This window comes from Eumetopias jubatus, unplaced genomic scaffold, assembly GCF_037043125.1.
Source record: "Eumetopias jubatus isolate StellerSeaLion01/CBP00866 unplaced genomic scaffold, mEumJub1_p1.0 scaffold_7, whole genome shotgun sequence".
In the NCBI taxonomy this organism is placed as follows: domain Eukaryota; kingdom Metazoa; phylum Chordata; class Mammalia; order Carnivora; family Otariidae; genus Eumetopias; species Eumetopias jubatus.
This window is the reverse complement of record NW_028274813.1, coordinates 82,478,040-82,498,174: the sequence shown is the minus strand read 5'-3', so window position 1 is coordinate 82,498,174 and position 20,135 is coordinate 82,478,040. Positions and strand designations below refer to the sequence as shown.

The following is a 20,135-nucleotide window of genomic DNA, read 5'->3' as shown; positions in this document are numbered from 1 at the left end:
AGAAATTAAGCTTTTATAGATGTCATAGCCTTTCTTGTTCACTACTATAGATTAGGCTTTCCAAGTGTCATTCAGATTCCTCCTTCTCAAGAGTTTAACTGAAATAACAATAAGGCTGTTTTTGTGTAAGATGCCACCTATACTATAAACTATCCTGTTTTTATTAAACGAACACCATATTCTCTCTTACTCTTATCTGTAATGCAAACCATTATTTACTAACCCCCAAAACAAACAAACAAAAGAAAACCTAATAACACTAACTCACTATTAATTATATTTTCCTTGGATTTATCTATCCCATGCAATAAAGCTACTCTCCAAGGAGACATATAACTATATATGTGAGAGAAAAGAATGAATGATTTTTATGTTCCTTGTCTCTGCTTTCCTCAGTTCCCTCAAATCCCTGATTAGTATCAGTGATAGATGCTATATTTTTAAATATAGGCTTTGACTAGTCGCATCACATACCTCCACAGCACAGAATGATATATTTTACTTTAAAATTTACAATTGCTCCCATTTTTCCATAGCACAAGATACAACATTTTTTGGCCATCATAAAACTATTTATTTGCTGCTCTGTGTTCACCCCTTGCATTTGATGGCTAAACGGGGTTTAATTTGAACACTAAGCCCTTTTTCTTGGCATAGTTTGCATTTGCACTCTGGTTTAGCCACTTCTCTTGGCAATTACCTCAATTTGGCCTGACTTAAGCTTTGGTTTTGAAACAGAAGTGCCTTGGTTTTGCTAGCATCCTCACTCGATCCGCACTGGTCCCACTCAAAGAAAGACTACACAATCTATTTCACAGTCCTCCAAATCTTCATATTTTATATCTCTTCTTGCCAGGAATCATCACAATACTCAGAGTGGTCAATTTTTTTTTCTGAATTAATGTATTTCCTCAATGTATTTTTTTCTTTGAACTCTTTTAAATTATTCCCCTTGATTATTGACTTTTAGATGGCAAATACTTTAACATACTGTGTTCCTCAATATGGCACTTATCGAGAGGCAAAAGGAAATGGAAACTGTCCATATTTTAAGAGAAAGTTGACAGAATTTTAAGAGAATGAAAAGGACCAACCTGTTTCTAAGAATCAGACTCCTCGGACTCAAGTCACCATGGACTATTTCTGCTCTGTGCAATTTCTCCACTATTGTCAAAAGGTTATAAATAACCAACACTATTATTTCATGGGTAATAAGTTCACTGTGTTCAAGAAGATCCTAGAAACAAAGGACAGAAAATTCACTATTTCTTAAGTTGCGGTGACTGTACTTACACCCAGTACCTTGCCACCTGCCGCTTTGTACTCCTTGTTCTCTACTAGGATCTGGCTCTTTCACAGGCTGGGTCTTCGTCCCAGTTCTAACAACACTGCTCTCCTCTAAGACTATAAGGATTTATTGAAATAAGGGATGAAGAGCATCGAGGATTAGCCAGGACCATAATAGGTGCTCTATAAATGGTAGTTTCAAAATACCCTCATTCCAACCTTTTTAGAAAATTCATATTACCATCAAAATATGCAACAACACCTCTTAAGAACATTCCAGGGGCACCTGGGTGGCTCAGTCAGTTGAGCGGCCAACTCTTGCTTTTGGCTCAGGTCATGATCTCAGGGTTCTGGGATCAAGCCCTGCATTAGACTCCACACTCAGCACAGAGTCTGTCTCCCTCCCTCCCTCTCTGCTCCTCCCCTTCCTTGGCACGCACACGCATGCACACATTCTCTCTCTCTCAGATAAATAAAATCTTAAAAAAAAAAAAAAGAACATTCCTAAGAATAAAATGATATATTGTGTTTGGGTTCTAAAAATAATCTACTGGGAGATAGCATAGATAAAACAAGAGTAGCAAAAATAGACCATTCCTTATGTAAAGAGTTTGAAAGTTGCCACTCTGTCCTACCTAACAAATAAAAAGCTGAACAGACTGAAAAATCAACTCTTCTAGGATCTATACGCATGGTGGTGGTGGTGGAGGGGGTTCCTCACACTTCTGTGAGTTTTATGTCTAGGAGCTAGATCAGGTTCTCACAGCAAATGTTGGAGAAAAATGCTCCTTGTGCTTCTAGAGGTGGAGGGAGAGAGGAACCATTTTGAAACAGGGCAGAGCACTCTGTTCTTAAAAAGCTCTGTCGTCAGGAGAAACTAGTTAACTGGAGACTAACCTGCTAGAGTATTATCTGAGCCTACTTGACCTGGGGAAGGAAATACCCAACTCCAGCCCACTCTAGCCATCATGTCCCACCTAAGGGAAGAGAAATACTTGAGGTGCAGTCCAGAGGCATAGGCTCACTATAAAAGAACATAAAGCACAGAATTATGCAATGCTTTCCTTCCCTTCACACCTTATCACCACATTATTAAAGGCCTATTTATAGCAATTCCTTTTACCCAGTACTTCATGTCTGGCTATCAGGAAAAATTAGGGGCGCCTGGGTGGCTCAGTCAGTTAAGTGTTGATTCTTGGTTTTGGCTCAGGTCATGATCTCATGGGTGGTGAGATGGAGCCCCGCCTCAGGCTCTGGGCTCAGCAGGGAGTCTGCTTGAGATTCGCTCCCTCTGCCCCTCCTCCCACTCACACACGTGCATGTGCTCTCTCTCAAATAAATAAATCTTTAAAAAAGACACAATTTGAAGAGACAAAGCAAATATCAAAACCAGACATGGAAAGAATATTGGAATTATCACACCAGGAATTTAACATAAGAGTGGCCATGAGCTGATGATGAACATAGTTAGATGACTGGGTCATTGCACAATTCTGTCTATTTTTGTCCATGTTTGCAAACTGACATAATAGGGGTGCCTGGCTGGCTCAGTCAGTAGAGTGTGTGACTCTTGGCCTCAGGGTCGTGAGTTCGAGCCCCATCTTTCTTGGGTATAGAGATTATGTAAATAAATTTTTTTAAAAAAGAAAAGAAAAAGAAAATTGACATAATAAAAAGTTAAAAAAAAAATACCAAAGAAGTTTTTGGTCAAAACAACTTGGGAAAGGAAAATGATCAATGCTTTTAGTTTATAATTTAATTGGTCTATTTCTAGAAGGTTAGCAGGAATCTTGCACTAAATTCCCTTGCTAAATGGAGCACAAACTCTCTATTTAAGGACTTTAAATGATATGCTTTTATATTATTCAAACCTGAAGGGTGAAGCAGTTTATATACTGGTGCCAAATAATACAACCATCTTGGTACTGGTAACAGCTGCATAAATGATCATACTCCTCATTTAAACGTTCTTTTAACTTGAGGTTGATATAAAAGTCCCATGGGACAGGTTGAGCTGATACCTGTAAGAAATTTTAAAAATAAAAGCTATTAGAATCTCTGGTTATGGCTGGCAGGTTGAAAACATTCCCTCCAGCCTTTATGATACCCCAACAGAAATAATAGTAAAGGAATGTTTTAAAAGTCATAAATCTATAATAAAAAACATAGCAGCAACAAATTCTGGAAGCTGGAAAGAGAACAGTAAGAGGTAACAATCCACTTAGCTCACCAAGGAAAGCTGATTCTAGCAGTAGAGAAAGCTGAGAACAACCAAATTTACAGTACAAGACCATCTCCCCACAGTATAAAACTGATGGCACCAATTACCTAGAGAAGGGTAGAGGTGGGGCTACCACAGGAGTGATTGAACTATATTAAGGAGAAAGTTAAACCCCAGATTCCCCTGCCTCTCCTCCATTCTAGAAGACCAGAAGTTTACCCTTAGAAAGTATAAAGCAGAAGGGCTCTGGGCTAGAGGTCGCCAGGCACTGTTAACCAGGGTTGGGGGGTAGTTTATACATCAAATGTTAAGATGCACCTGTCTGCCCCTCTAGTCTCCAGACTAATTTTCCCACTTAGCTTCCAAGAAGCTAGCAACCAGGATCATATGCTCCAGAAAAGATACTAGAAGTTTTCTCTGAAGGATCTGATCAGCTCAAAAGAAAAGACCTCAAAGATTGAGGCCTTTTATTGAATGGCTAAGCAAGATCTTCTTACAGTGAGGCCCAACAGCTGTCCAGGTCCTGTATACACAGAGCTTTCAATTAGCTTTTAGAGTCCCACACTTAAATATGAATAGAGAGTCAAAGACTTGAAGAAAGCCTCTAATATGAAAGACAGAGCTCAAAACAGACAAAAGGAAACAGATGATGCAGGAAGATAAAAAGTTTAAAGCATCATAAATACACACAGAGAAATAAAGAATATTCCATCTTTGAAATGAAGTGCAGAATGTTATAAAGAAGAAAATTCTGAGAATAAAAAAGAGCTCTGGCAAATCAAATGCACGACAAAAGAAATGAAAAACCCAGTAACAAGTCTGAAAATAAAGTTGACAAAACATTGCAGAAAGTAAAGCAAAAAGACAAAGAGATAGAAAAGGAGAAAAAAAGATAAGATTTTTAAAGGATCTCTAAGACACCCCATATCCTAATAAAAGGAATTCTAGAAGGAGAGAACAGAAGACTGAAAAGAAGAAATAATTTATTCTTTGAAGAAAATTTCTCAAAACTGAAGGAGTTCCACGTTGAAATGGCTATCCAGTGTCTAGCATATGGGCAATAATAGATTTTCACCAAAACATGTATTTGTGGAATTTCAGAATACTGGGACAATTCTGGGGATAAACAGAAGAAGATTCTACAAGGATTCAGGGAGAGGGAAAAATAGTCTTACACAAAAAATGGCAAAAGACTTTAAAAAGAAAGGCCACAAGCCAGAAGATAATAAACCTTATCTTCAAAATTCTAAGGAAAGAAAGTTTTGAACCTAGAATTCTAATACCCAGCCAAACTACCAATCAAGTAAAGATGTGGAATAAAAAATTTTCTGACATGAAAGGTTTCAAAAAAATTTATATCCCATGCATCCTTTCTCGGGAGGCTACTAAAATATGAGGGCTTAAACCAAAAAGAAATAAAAATGGGAGCCAATATTACTGGGCGTCTAACATAAGAAAGAGGTAATGTGATTCCCTAGGATAATGGTGAATGGAAATGTCAAAAGGTGTGTGTGTGTGTGTCCCAGAATGTAATCTGTCCAGATTGGAGCAGGCCAGAAAATTTCAGGATATTTCTTCAAAAAGAGAATTAATAGAATATTTAGTATGTTTGGACATATTAAGAGATTTACACGATTGCCTCTCCTTTTTGATATCTGATCCTGGCACATAATGCTGAGTGATTTTTTGATGTCTCACCGACTTTTCTATCAAGAAGCTTATGGACTATTCAAAGGATTTGATGGTACCATGGGGCCATAGTTACTGCTTCAACCCACATTATTTTTTTAAAAGGTAACTGAAATGACAAAGAATCAGTCCCACCTTTATTATGGTTAACTCTGCAGAGTTTCTTGGTGTCACCCAGAATAATCTGTAATCTTCACATATTAGGTATTCTTGTTTAATGCAATAATCTTCATTACCTGTTGAGAAGGTTTGATTCCATTTAAAAATCACTGTGAATATGTACAGCACCTTAGCTTTTACCTCCTGGTTTAAGGGCTAAAGGTACTTTATATCTGCCAGTGAGCAGTCAGTTAGAATACTTTTCAAAATCCTTTGTTAAAAGTTGAAAGAGGGGAAGACAGAATCCATATTGTTACCAGGACATGAACTTATCAATGTATCAACCTCTATAATACTGTTTCTTTTTCATTTGTTTTTTTACATCAGTTTTTTTGTTTTGTTTTAATTAAGTAAACTCTACCCCCAATGTGGGGCTTGAACTTATGACCCTGAGATCAAGAGTTGCATGCTCTACTGATTGAGCCAGCCAGGTGCCCCTATAATGCTGTTTCTTCTAATCTAAAAATACTTACTGTGCTCAAGCATCAAGCTCAAGTACAAATAATCACTTACTTGTATAGTGTCATACAAAAAAACCCCATGCGTTCAATGATACTTACCCAATTCAATTTCCTTTTCTATTTCCAACTTAGGCATTGGTCTATCTTCTATAAAAAACTCTGCAGAGGCCCTCAGCTCCATTAGAGATTTTAGTAGTTGTCTGCGATACTGTGGACACCAGGGTGACTGAGTAGGGTTGTCTGGGGGAAAAAAAAAAGTCAACAAACCCCATCACCCCCCAAACCTAAAATGGGTGTTATAAACAGAGGAGAGGAAAAAACACAGGACTGCACAATCAACACGGCTAACCTAACAAAACTCATCTACTTCAGGTCTTTATGGTGTTCAGTTAATACCGATTCATTCTAGAAATTGCACAATTTATGGGAACTTTTCTATAGAAAAAAACCACATAGCTCAGTTTGCTGAGATAAATAAGTGTTCAGTAGACATGGAGGTAGAGGTTTGCTTACAAGTGGTATGTATGAAGCTACCTGCAGTCTCATTAGTAAGCTCCAGTTTCTCAGGAATTTGAAGACATCTGATGGAGGAGGAACTTGTAACTGAGGCAGAAGACCCCGAGAGCCCAGAGGAGTGTGTGGCTTCGCGGCTGTCTTCAATAATTGGGCTGAAAGAACCACAAATAAGTCAGTCCTCATAGGGATAACATATATCACTTTATCTTTGTTATTTTATTTGATATTCATTAGTCTAATTTTCAAAGTCCATTATTTTCCTGAAACAGATATAGATTCATAATCAGAATTTATCTACCCTGGTTGACAGGCAATGCTCAGCATTAGATTTTCTAAATTTATGCTTTATTTACCTAATCTATAGCAAATGCCTAATCTACATCTATTCTAAACTACTGAGAAACATTGACTAAGATACTAACTTTTTTCTTGTTTATCCTTTCTCTAGACATTTTACTCTTTAATAAGAAAAGATCAAGAAAGAAAAAGGGAAACCCAAATCACTCAAGGTGAATACATGCTAAGCAAATGTGATAAAAAGTTTATTGGACAAAAATTTGAAAATGCAATTTTAAAAGCACAAATTGGCAAATCAAAGAATATTCCTAAAACCAACATTCATTTAGCCAACTTTTAAATATATAGATTCTATGCGATTCCTTCATACCATTCTTTATTCATTTCCACCTCTCCGTTAAAAGAGACTATTTTTTTTTGAAGATTTTATTTACGGACATCTGGGTGGCTCAGCCATTAAGCGTCTGCCTTCGGCTCAGGTCATGATCCCAGGGTCCTGGTATCAAGCCCTGCATTGGGCTCCCTGCTTGGCAGGAAGCCTGCTTCTCCCTCTCCCACTCCCCTTGCTTGTGTTCCCTTCTCTCATTGTCTCTCTCTCTCTCTCTGTCAAATAAATAAATAAAATCTTTAAAAAAAATAAAGATTTTATCTATCTATTTATTTATTTTTGAGAGAGAGAGAAAGAGAGAGAGCAGGGGGAGGGACACAGGCAGAGGGAGAATCTCAGGCAGACTCCACGCTAAGCATGGAGCCTGACCTGGGGCCTGATCTCATGACCCTGAGATCATAACCTGAGCTGAAATCAAGAGTCAGATACTTAACTGAGTCACCCAGGAGCCCCTAAAACATACTTTAAAAAAGTACACTTCTGGGCGCCTGGGTGGCTCAGTGGGTTAAGTGTCTGCCTTCAGCTCAGGTCATGATCCCAGGGTCGTGGGATCGAGTCCCACATCCGGCTCCCTGCTTAGCAGGGACTCTGCTTCTCCCTCTGCCCGCCACCCTCCCCGCCCCCGCCAAGCTCATGATCGCTCTCTCTCTCAAATAAATAAAATCTTAAAAAAAAAAAAGTACACTTCTAGTTGCCTATCTGAAATTAGTATCAAGCTATTTTACCATTATTTAAAATGTAATATTAAAGGAAAAACAAAATGCCTCCTGTCTCCCCATCAGGTATACTTTGCCAAGTTTTCTCAAAGACACCAGAATCCTCCGGGCGCTCTCAGTCTCATAACCATCAAAATTTACTTCTTCTAACCCTCATACTCAAATCAATTACCAAATCCCACCACCACTTTATCAGGGGGAGTCCTACTGTCATGTAAAGCACTTAGCACAGTACCTGGCAGGTAGTGAGAACCTGATAAATGATCGCTCTGACAAGCACACACAGAGTAAGAGATCACTCAAACAATCTGGTGTGTGCAACCTACAATCACCTGAGCTTCTTGACGCTGAGAGTTGGATTGTAGATGGTGCCACAAGCAGTCTGCTGGTCCGCAGAGATCTTCACAGCTAGATCCTCCTCCTGCAGCAGTCTTTCCGGATCAGAAGGGAGATCCTTTAAGGACACTATCTCATGAAAAGGAGTGGATACAAAACGAGCTGCTCTGGCGAAGTCACAAGTGTCTTCTGGGTTAGGACATATAGTTACATTCCTGAAACCTGTGATAATAGCATCCTCACTCAAGGGCTCAATTCCTGTAAATTCATCCTGAAATAAAAAACACATAAAGTTCAGCTGAAATATTTCAGTGAGAATATGGAGGACCTACCTTTTTTACTCAGAGAGACAAACATTAGATAAGTGATTTTCAATGTAGGGTACAGAAGTAGCATATTAGAATCTCTAGGAAAGATAATTTTAAAAAGCACATCATAATATCTGAGGAAAAAAGTTTTATATCATGAAAATAGCAAACTATGTATTATCAAAAAAATATACTATGAGGATTCTCCACACAAAGGAAAAATACTGGATAATGATTTTTTGCCCAACCAATTTCACCTAAGAACTAGAGGAATAATATTTCTCTTCTGGCTTTGACCTAGAAAATGTTCTGATAATCTGCTATCCTCCTAGCTTTTAAGTTTTCTTCTATACCAAATATTGAATTTGTATTTTATTTCTTAAAGATAATTCACAGTCACAATAGAAAATATGGAATACAAAGTATAAAAAAATGGAAAAATTTTAAAATATTCCTTTGTCTTTCAAAGATTTATTTATTTATTTTAGAGACCGTGTATGTGCAAGCAGGGGGAGGAAGCAAAGAGAGAGAGAGAATCTCAAGCACACTCCCTGGATGAACGCGGAGCCTGACACAGGAGGTTCCACCCCAGGACCCCGAAATCATGACCTCAGCTGAAATCAAGAGTCAGACACTTAACTGAATCAGCCACCCAGGTGCCCCCCCTTTGTCTTTCAAAGTAATACATGTTGGGGTGCCTGGGTGGCTCAGTTGTTAAGCATATGCCTTCGGCTCGGGTCATAATCCCAGGATCCTGGAATCAAGCCCCGCATCGGGCTCCCTGCTCTGCGGAGAGCCTGCTTCTCCCTCTCCCACTCTCCCTGCTTGTGTTCCCTCTCTCGCTGGGTCTCTGTCAAAATAAATAAAATAAAATAATAAAATAAAATAAAATATAAAATAAAATAAAATAAAATAAAATAAAATCTTTAAAAAAAACAAAAAACAAAGTAATACATGTATATGGTTTAAAAAGTCAACTAGTTGAAAAGGATATATAATGGAAAAGTCTCCCTCTGGCACTTGACCCCTATCTCCCCTCCAATTACTATTCCCCAGAGGCAACGGTTGTTACCATACACATCTGGTAGGTTACATGCATACATTTAAGTGCATGTACTTAAAAAAGGGGTTTTAGGGTCATTTGGCTGGCTCAGTTGGTGGAGCACATGACTCTTGGTCTTGGGGTCATGAGTTCAAGCTCCGTGCTGGGTGTGGAGCCTACTTAAAAAAAAATAATAATAAATAAATAAGGGGTTTTATAACAAGTGAAATTATAGCATATATGCTAGTATATTTTGGCTATCATAAATAATGTTGCTATGATCATTCATGTACAGTATTTTTAAAAATGTAAACATGTTTTTAATGGTCTTGGATATATACCTAGGAGAGAACTGCTAGGTCATACATATAGTAACTCTATGTTTAACATTTTGAGAGACTACTAAGCTGTTTTCCAAAGTGGCTGCACCATTTTATAACCCTACCCTGTATGAGCGTTCTAATTTCTCCACATCCTTACCAACACTTGTTATTTTCTTTGATTATAGCCATCACAGTGCATGTGAAGTAGTATCTCACTGTGGTTGTGGATCTACATTCTCTAATGAATAATGACGTTAATCATCTTTTCATGTGCTTAAGTTTTAAGCCAGTGTTTTTATTTTTATTTATTTATTTTTAAGATTTTATTTATTTATTTGACAGAGAAAGTGAGCGCACAAGTAGGCAGAGTGACAGGCAGAGGGAGAAGCAGACTCCCCGCGGAGCAGAGAGGCCAAAGCAGGACTCGATCCCAGGACCCTGGGATCATGACCCGAGGCAAAGGCAGACACTTAACTGACTGAACCACCCAGGCGCCCCAAGCCAGTGATTTTAATTTTAACCCGAACTTTATGAGAATTGAATGAAACAATTCATCAGTCTGCTTATATTAACTTAGGAATACTGTTCCTTACACAAACATCTGGAGACACATCCTCATTTGAGTTGATGCTTTCTGAAGTCTTGAGAATTGCAAAAGGTCTTCGTTGGGCTAAAACCCGTGGGGGATCTGCAGGATGACTGGAAAAAAAAATACCCTACTTATTTTTCTGTTCACATAGATAACAGTAACCCTTATTGCATCCTCATTTATAATAACAGAAGACTTTTAAGTATCAAAACAAAACAAAAAACTTCAAACCTGGTATTTTTTTTTTCTGTAAGAAGAAACTCATCAAAAATGGAGAAAGGTATACTGGGACCTATAGAAAAAGAGAACAGGTTGATGATCTTAAGAGTAAATGCCTATTTTTCAAGACATCTAGGTCAATTAATATTCTGTGCTGTTTGGAAGCAGAAAGGTAATCTGTTCTTTATAATGAACAATTTCAAACATATAAAAGTAGAGATCATTTAATAAGTTATCTAAACATGGATGATTGTGTCTCATACTTTATTCCCCACCACTACCACTACTTTCCAAACCCAACCCAACTCTGAATTATCTTAAAGCAAATCTAAGACATCATATCACTTCATTTGTAAATATTCCAGAATGTAATTCTAAAAGAGAGAGACTCGTTCAAAAAAGCATAATCTTCCCCCGCTCCATGGGGAGCTGGGAAGCCTGCTTCTCCCTCTCCCTCTGCCTGCCACTCCCCCTGCTTGCTCTCTCTCTCTCAGTCAAATAAATAAATAAAATCTTAGGGCGCCTGGGTGGCTCAGATGGTTAAGCGTCTGCCTTCGGCTCAGGTCATGATCCCAGGGTCCTGGGATCGAGTCCCGCATCGGGCTCCCTGCTCCTTGGGAGCCTGCTTCTCCCTCTGCTTCTCTCTCTCTCTCTGTCTCTCATGAATAAATAAATAAATCTTTAAAAAAAAAATAAATAAATAAATAAATAAATAAAATCTTAAAAAAAAAAGAATAAATCTGAGTATAAATAGCTTTAGTTGTTTTTAAGATTTGATTTTATTTTACTTATTTTATTTGAGAGATAGAGAGAGAGAGGGCACAAGCAGGGGGAGTGGCAGTGGGAGAAGCAGGCTTCCCGCTGAGCAGAGAGCCCAATGCAGGGCTCCATCCCAGGACCCTGGGATCATGACCTGAGCTGAAGGCAGACGCTTAACCATCTGAGCCACCCAGGTGCCCCTATATAGCTTTAGTTTTAGACATTTTTTCTTTCTTCTGAAAAACTACTTTCTTGGCTGCTGGATACTACTGATAGGTTTAGCTCAGTGTACACTGCTAAGGTGGAAGATAGTATTTGGTAGTTAATATAAATTTAAATTTATATTTAAACTAAACATTTCAAAGCACTGAGGAATCTTACAAAAATACTCTTTTAAATGCCTATCCTATCTCAAATCATATGCTTATAACTGAATTCCATGATTCAAAGATATGATAATCTCTTAGTTCCCCTCTGTCTTCTTACAACTCCCTTTACCATAATTAAGAAAAATATTTACCACATATTACATAATGTGTTTGTTACTGGTAAGTTTTTCATGACATTGTCAAATACAACTCACCTTTAGAATGAGGTTCTTGCCAAAAGTTTTCTGCAAGTGAAGTCTCCCTGTAAAGAAACTTATTTTAAAACATGTCCTAAGTACCCACAAAAAGAATTATTTAATTCTTATAAGTCCAAGAGGCTTTTCCATTAAATATAATCTTCTTCACTCTAGATAAAAAAAAATTCTAGTCTTGTCAATCCACATTCTTTAAGAAGATCGAACCTTCAGTCATTAAAATTGTTATAGAAGTATATTTGATAATAGATGTTATAACATTAACAGTATAAGCAGATTATAAAATGGCAAACTCTCATTTTTATCAAATAAAACAAAAAACAGAACACATAAGGATATACTTATGTTAATAGCAGTAATCTCTTGGTGGTAAAAAATGGGTGGTTTTATCTTTAAAAAATTATATTTGAGGAGTGACTGGGTGGCTCAGTCGGTTAAGTCTCTGACTCTTGATCTCGGCTCTGGTCTTAATCTCAGGGTCGTGAGTTCAAGCCCCATGTTGGGCTCCATGCTAGGCATGAAGGCTACTTTAAAAAATTTTGTTTTTAATTTAAAAATTATATTTGATTGATTCTGTAAGAAACATGTATTTTTTTTAACGGAAAAATGTCAGTACCTTGTCTTACCTCATCAGTATCAGAGCTTATGTTGTGACAGAGACTTGCAAACATTAAGTCTTAATATTATAAAAGACTTCAGGTTGGTTCTAAGTGCCCTCCTATAAGCATCATCCCTCCCACCAATGCAGTCCTACCTGGCACAAGAGTTTCCTGGACAAACAGAATTGGATAGAGCCATTCCTGGTATTTCCTGAGCCTCCAAAGCAATTTGCAGTTCAGCTGTCTCCTTTGTAGGCATCTTCTCTTCTTGCTATTTGCATTAAAGAAACAAAATCAATGTGTCTCTCCTATCTAAAAAATCCTACCTATTTTCAAGCTTTAGTTCCAAAATTAGGTTTACTATACTCTTCACCTAGATACCCACTAACCATATAAAATATCTATACTATAAAAGTTCTTTCTAATAATTTACATTCCTAGGATAAACCGTTTCTGTTGTACTCAACTGAGCAGTGCCAAGCATATACCAAATTTCTTTGGGTGACCCCATTTCAATGCAACATGACTAGAATAAAAAGCTAAAGTCCAGAAGTTATAAAACAATGGTTTAGAGTCTAACTAAGATGTCAATAAATTGCATCACTTCTAGTGACACAAGTTCCATTTGAGGTCACTTGTTAAACTACTCTCCTGCTGGACTTTGTTGCCACTAATAGCTATGAAACTACCAGAAACTCTGAATGGGGGTTGGGAGGATTTTTATCTTCTACGCTTTTATATTATTTAACTTTGTTTCAGTAAGTATAGTTTTCTGTGTTAAAAAAAAAGAGAAATGGGGGCATCTGGGTGGCACGGTTAAGTGTGTGACTCTTGGTTTCAGCTCAGGTGATGATCTCAGGGCATGAGATGGAGCCCTGCATGATACCCTCTGCCCTTCTCCCTGCTTGCACACAATCTCTCTCTAAAATAAATAAATAAATCTTTAAAAAAAAAAAAAAAAAAAAGAGAGAGAGAGAAATGACCTGATCACCCATTCTTTCTCGCTGAGTAGTTTGAATTTCTTTCAGCTTCTTCTCCATCTCTTCAATCTGTTTCTGCATTTCTGCTCTCTTCTCTGCACTGGTCAGTAGCTCAGCTAGAAACAGTAAGGTTGGCTAATGCATTACTCCTTATAGCAATTTATTCTGTCAAAAACTGTCTTTGGAGTGCATGCCTTCAACATACATGCTAATATTACAGATGAGAATAATATAAATGGAGCAAAGTCCTCTACTTGAGGTCTAGGTCTCTATTCTTTTATTTTTTTAATCAATAAGAACCAGAATAGCTATGATGTGCCAAGAACAATTCGGAGCATTTACATGTCAGTGGTGCATAATACAACGTCCTTAGTCATGTGACACTAACATTCAATTTGGGGAAGACATACACACAAATGAATAAGAAAATCAGTGTTAAAAATGAAATAGGTGGGGTGCCTGGGTGGCTCAGTCGATTGAGCATCTGCCTTTGGCTCAGGTCATGATCCCAGGGTCCTGGGATGGAGCCCCGCATTGGGCTCCCTGCTCTGCGGGGAGCCTGCTTCTCCCTCCCACTCTGTCTCCCAGCTCTTGCTCTCACCCTCTATCTCAAATAAATAAATAAAATAAAATGGGTGATGTGAGAATGTGTGACTGAGTAGGAGGATGGAGGTCAGGAGCTACTTAAGACGGCTAAGCAGGGAAGATCATTTTAAGAGAGGGACATTCATAAGGTTGCAACCCAAATGACAAGGAGCCAATCATATAAAGATCTGGGGAAAGATTCTAGGCCAAAGCTGGCACAAAGGCTTTAATGCAGGAACAAGGTCACTGTGCTCAAGAGTGAGTTCCAGAGAAGGCCAGGATGACTGTAGCAAAATAAGAGGGAGAAAAGTAAAAGATGAGGTTGGAGAGGTAGGCAGGAGCCAAGTCATGTGTGGGTAGAGTTCGTACTACATGGTAAGACAATGAGAAAACACTGAAGAATTTTAAGTAAAGTAATGATAGGACCTGGACTTTTTATAAAGATCATCTGCTATGAGCAAAATGGACTGTAGTAAGGCCAGACTGAAGTTTGCAGAAAGTCTAGCTGCAGTAGTCTACCTAAAAGATGGCAGTTTGGATTAATAATGAGAATGGTGATAAATGAAAGATTTGGAAAATTGTTTGGTGGTACAGTTGATAGGCTTATTCATTAGATGTGGGAGAATGGTACAGAAAGAGGGATCAGAGAAGACTTACGGGGTTTTTTGGCTTGAACCAACTGGGTGCATGGTGTTCCCTTTTACTGAAATGGGGAAGCCTGTGGTATGTACTGGGGTGTGGTTTTTGGCAGAAATCAGTAATTCTGTTCTGGCTATGTTAAGTTTAAAATGTCTGTTGGAATAGCCAACAGATATAGGTAACTAAATAGAGTCTGGAGTTCAGGTGAAATGTCAGGGATAGAGATATAAATCTGAGAGTCCCCAGCTTATAAAGAGTATTTAATCCATTACCTAGTGATAGTTGTGATTGGAATATTCCAGACTCTATCCTGAGCCTCTGGAATAGCAGTGAAGGAAATTGAGAGGGAATACGCACCAAGGAAAAAGCCAAGAGAAGCATTTAATACACAAGCATTTCATCAACTGTGTCAAATGAAGCCAAGAGGTCAAAAAAGATCAAGACTGATAAACGGCCACTGGATTTGGCAAAAAAGAGGTTTCTGGTGACCATGATCAGAGCTGCTTCACTGGAATAGAGGGAATGCTTGAGAAAATAATGGGCAATGACAAAGATTACAATTCCCAAGAAATTTTGCTGTGAACTAGATTAATATACATACCTTCCCTTTGCTCTTTTAATTTCTTCCGGAAAACTTCAGCCCGGATCTCTTCAAAGGAGAACTCCCCCACTCCGGCATAAATCTTTTCCTTACAATACATCATCTTCTCTTTCTTCTTCTGAGACTCTTGCTGATGGCTTTGAACTCTTCGCAGGGGATCCCCTTCTTCCTTTCCAGGCTTCCTTGTGCTTAGAATGTGGTTTATACTAGGTTCAATTTTACATGGTGTCCTAAAGAAGCAAAATAATTATTATTCACCATATAGGTCAAATGAGTTATTTCTTACATGTTTTGACGGAACACAGGGACAATGTCAGTAGCAAGACTATGTATAATTGATTTCAAAAAATAAAAACAGGGGCGCCTGGGTGGCTCAGTCATTAAGCGTCTGCCTTTGGCTCAGGTCATGATCCCAGGGTCCTGGGATCGAGCCCCACATCGGGCTCCCCGCTCGGCAGGAGGCCTGCTTCTCCCTCTCCCACTCCCAAACACTGCTTGTGTTCCCTCTCTCGCTGTGTCTCTCTCTGTCAAATAAATAAATAAAATCTTAAAAAAAATAAAATAAAATAAAATAAATAAAAAAGATTGAGAAAAGAGGCTAAAAAATAATTTACATGGATTATCAACAATTATGTTCTGTGTACTACTCTTTTATGATGAGGAATGAAATTAGCCATAAGTTAGGGTCATCAAATAGCTTATATTCCTTATAGGTAAAATAAATCTGAATATCATATCTTAATCAAACCCACTGTATGAAAGAAAATTAACCTATGCAATATAGCCTATTTGCCACGGTTTATCACCAAAAATAATTTGAGTTAGGAATATAACATTTAGGGAATTGACAATGTGACAAGTTCAAGGTTCTCAACTGAGGGGGAAGAATGGAAATGATAATACAGGTTTGAAAAGAATGAAGCATGAAGTACTTCAATGAAAACAGGGCAGATATTCTCAATCCTGGCTATGGACAAAATTACTTATATACCTTTTATTTTCTTATGTGCCTTTTTACAACTAAAGATATCTGGTCCTGGGGTACGTGCTTGAGTCAGTTAAGCATCCAACACTTGATTACAGCTCAGGTCATGATCTCAGCGTCCTGAGATGGAGCCTGTTAGGCTCCTCGCTCAGCGCAGAGGCTGCTTGAGATTCTCTCTCTCTCCCCCTCTCCCTTTGCCTCTCTTCCTGCTCATGCTCTCTTTAAATAAACAAATAAATAAAATCTTAAAAAACAAAACAAAACAAAAAAACCAGACATCTGGTCCTTACCCCAGATCACTAAATCAGAACCTTTAATGGTAGGGTCTAAACACATCTACATACCTAAAACACTTCCTCAACTTGTTCAACCTGATAAAGGACATCTACAAAAAACCCACACAAACATCATACTTAATGATAAAAGACTGAATGCTTCTCCTCTAAGATCAGGAACAAGATAAGAATGTCCATTCTTGCCACTTCTATTCAAAACTGTCCTGGAATTTCTAGCCAGGGCAATCAGGAAAAAAAAAGAAACAAAGCATAAAAAAAGAAACAAGACATCCAAATGGGAAAAGAAGTAAAATGATCTCTACTTGCAGATGACATGATCTTATATATAGAAAATCCACTACTAGGGCTAATAATGAGTTCACCAAAGAAGTAGGATATAAAATCAATATATGAAAATCAACTGTATTTTATACACTTGCAATGAACGGAACACCAAAAAGAATGAAGTGCTTCAGAATAAATTTTTTAAAAAGAAGTGTGAATAGACAGATACCAAAGAAGATATACAGAAGGCAAATAAACATATAAAATTCAGTATCATGTTATCAAAAAATTACAATTAAAATAATGAGATACCACTACACAACTATTAGAATGGTTTAAATCTAAACTATTGACAACACCAAGTGTTGCCAAGGGTGTGGAGGTATGAATGAATGCAAAATGGTATAGCCACTTTGGAAGAGTTTGGCACTTTCTTACAAAACTGAGTCTTATGATAGAATCCAGCTGTATGAGTTGAAAACTTATGTCCACATAAAACCCTGCACACAAGGGTTTATAGCAACCTTATTCATAATTGCCAAAATTGGAAGCAACCAAGATGTCCTCCCATAAGTGGATAAACATCCACACAATGGAATATCATTCAGTACTAAAAATAAATGAACTATTAAGCCACAAAAAAGAAAACTTAAATGCATATTACTGAGAAAAGTCAGTCTGAAAAGCTTACATACTGTTTATTTCCAACTATAGGACTTCTGGAAAAGGCAGAATTGTAAAGACAATATAAAGATCAGTGGTTGCCAGGGATTTGAGGGAAGGATAAATGAACAGGCGGAGTAGAGGAAAGTTTTAAGGCACTGAAACTATTTTATGTGACACTGCAATGATGGACACATGAAAAACCCATAGAACTGTAAAACACATTGGAGTGAAGACTAATATAAACTATGAACATTGGTTAATAATGTATCAATTGCAACAAATGAACCACACTGATGCAAGACATTAATAGGGAGAACTGTGTATGGGGTTGGGGAGGAGGAAGTATATGGGAACTCTCTGTACTTTCTGTACAATTTTTCTATAAACCTAAAATAGCTCAAAAAATAACATCTACTCATTTTTTTAAAAAGTGCAAAACTTGTATTCTGAAAACTATGAAACACTGTTGTAAGAAATGAAAGAAGATATAAATAAAAGATATTCCATGTCCATGGATCAGAAGATTTAATAGTATTAAGATAGCAATATTCATTAAATTGATCAACAAATTCAGAGCACAATCTGTAACACAATCCCAGCTGGTTATTTTGCAGAAATTACCAAAACAATCCTAAAATTCAGATGGAATTGCAAGGGGACCAGAATGGTCAAAACAATCTTTAAAAAGAACTAAGTTGGGGGGCGCCTGGGTGGCTCAGTTGGTTAAGCGACTGCCTTCGGCTCAGGTCATGATCCTGGAGTCCCAGGATCGAGTCCCGCATCGGGCTCCCCGCTCGGCGGGGAGTCTGCTTCTCCCTCTGACCCTCTTCCCTCTCGTGCTCTCTATCTCTCATTCTCTCTCTCTCAAATAAATAAATAAAATCTTTAAAAAAAAAAAAAAGAACTAAGTTGGGAGATTCAAACTTCTAGATTTCAAAAGTTACAACAAATCCACAGTAACCAAGGCTATGGCATAAGGACACATGTAGATCAATGGAATAGAAAAGTCTCAAAAATAAACCCATACAGGGGCACCTGGGTGGCTCAGTCGTTAAGCGTCTGCCTTCGGCTCAGGTCATGATCCCACTCCCCCTGCTTGTGTTCCTTCTCTCACTGTGTCTCTCTGTCAAATAAATAAGATCTTAAAAAAAAAAAAATTGTTTAAAAATAAATAAATAAATAAAAAAAACCCATACATTATGTCAGCTGATTTTCCACAAGAGTACCAAGACCATATGTGGCACCTGGGTGGCTCAGTCACTTAAGCATCCAACTCTTGATTTCGGCTCAGGTCATGATCTCAGGGTTGTGAGACTGAGCCCTGCATCAGGCTCTGCACTGGGTGTGGAGCCTGCTTGAGATTCTCTCGCTCTACCTCTGTCCCTCCCCACCCCCTCTCTGAAAAAAGAAGAAGAAAAAGAAGAAGAAGAAGAAGAAGAAGAAGAAGAGTACCAAGACCATCTAATGATGAGAGAAATTTTTTCAAGCAACAACTGTATATTCACATGCAGAAGAATGAAGTAGGACTCCTTCCTTATATCACACACAAACATTAGCTAAGAATGGATCACAGACCTAAATGTAAGAGCTAGAACTATAGAACTTTCAGAAGAAAACACAGGAGTAAATCTTCATGACCTTGAGTTAGGCAAAGCCTTCTTGGATACAATGCCAAAAATGTAAGAAACAAAAGAAAAAATAAATTACACTTCATTGAAATTTTTACACCTTTTGGGATTCAAAAGATAACATCAAGAAAGTGAAAAGAAAAACAAAGAAAGTGAAAAGACAACTGACAGAATGGGAAAAAATATTTGCAAATCATGTATCTGCTAAGGGACTTGTACTCAGAATATATAAATTCTTACAATTCAAAAAGACAGGGGCACCTGGGTGGCTCAGTGGGTTGGGTGACCAACCAACTCTTGATTTCAGCTCAGGGCATGATCTCAGGATCATGGGATCAAGCCCTGCATCAGGCTCAGACATCAGCATGGAGTCCACTTGGGATTTTCTTCCTCTCCCTCTGCCCCTGCCCCCCACTCACACTCACTCTCTCTCTCTCTCAAATAAAATCGATAAAAAAATAAATAAAAGACAAATAATCCAGTTGAAAAATAGGCAAAGGATTTGAATAGGCACTTCTCCAAAGAAATACAAATGGCAATAAGCCCATGAAAAGATGTTCAACATCATTAATCATTAGAAAAATGCAAATCAAAACCACAATGAGATACCACTTCACACCCAATAGGATGGCAACAACCAAAAAACAAAACCAAAAGAAAGTGAATAATAACAAGTGTTGATGAGGATGTGGAGGAAATTGGAGCCCTCATTCATTATGGCAATTTGGGAACAGAAAATGGTGCCACCTCTTTGGAAAACAGACAGTTCCTGAAAATGTTAAACATGGAGCTACTATATGACTCAGCAATTCCCTTCCGAGGTATATACCCATAGGAAATGAAAACATATGTCCACAAAAAAACCATTTACACAAATGTTCACAGAAGCATTACTCATAATTAGCCAAAAAGTAACAACAACCCAAACGTCCAAAGGGGTAGCTGCTCTAGACAAGTTCAGGAACTTGCAAACAATCTGGTTTGACTATATGACGGGGA

General features: G+C 37.9%; 1 protein-coding gene across 2 annotated transcripts in view; it reads right to left on the bottom strand.

The window, feature by feature from the left end:
- Positions 1-20,135, bottom strand: part of BUB1B (BUB1 mitotic checkpoint serine/threonine kinase B) — a 49,331-nt gene that overhangs the window by 3,361 nt on the left and 25,835 nt on the right. The window contains exons 9-20 of one of the 2 annotated variants that reach the window (XM_028119468.2): positions 15,298-15,527; positions 13,476-13,588; positions 12,648-12,763; positions 11,894-11,940; positions 10,564-10,624; positions 10,337-10,442; positions 8,067-8,341; positions 6,331-6,485; positions 5,917-6,057; positions 5,333-5,433; positions 3,159-3,308; positions 1,095-1,237 (exon numbers count right to left, since the gene is read on the bottom strand). In XM_028119468.2, the coding sequence (XP_027975269.2) occupies positions 1,095-1,237; positions 3,159-3,308; positions 5,333-5,433; positions 5,917-6,057; positions 6,331-6,485; positions 8,067-8,341; positions 10,337-10,442; positions 10,564-10,624; positions 11,894-11,940; positions 12,648-12,763; positions 13,476-13,588; positions 15,298-15,527 (1,638 nt within the window). The remainder of the gene's footprint in view (positions 1-1,094; positions 1,238-3,158; positions 3,309-5,332; positions 5,434-5,916; positions 6,058-6,330; positions 6,486-8,066; positions 8,342-10,336; positions 10,443-10,563; positions 10,625-11,893; positions 11,941-12,647; positions 12,764-13,475; positions 13,589-15,297; positions 15,528-20,135) is intronic. The other variant, XM_028119469.2, reaches the window with a different exon arrangement.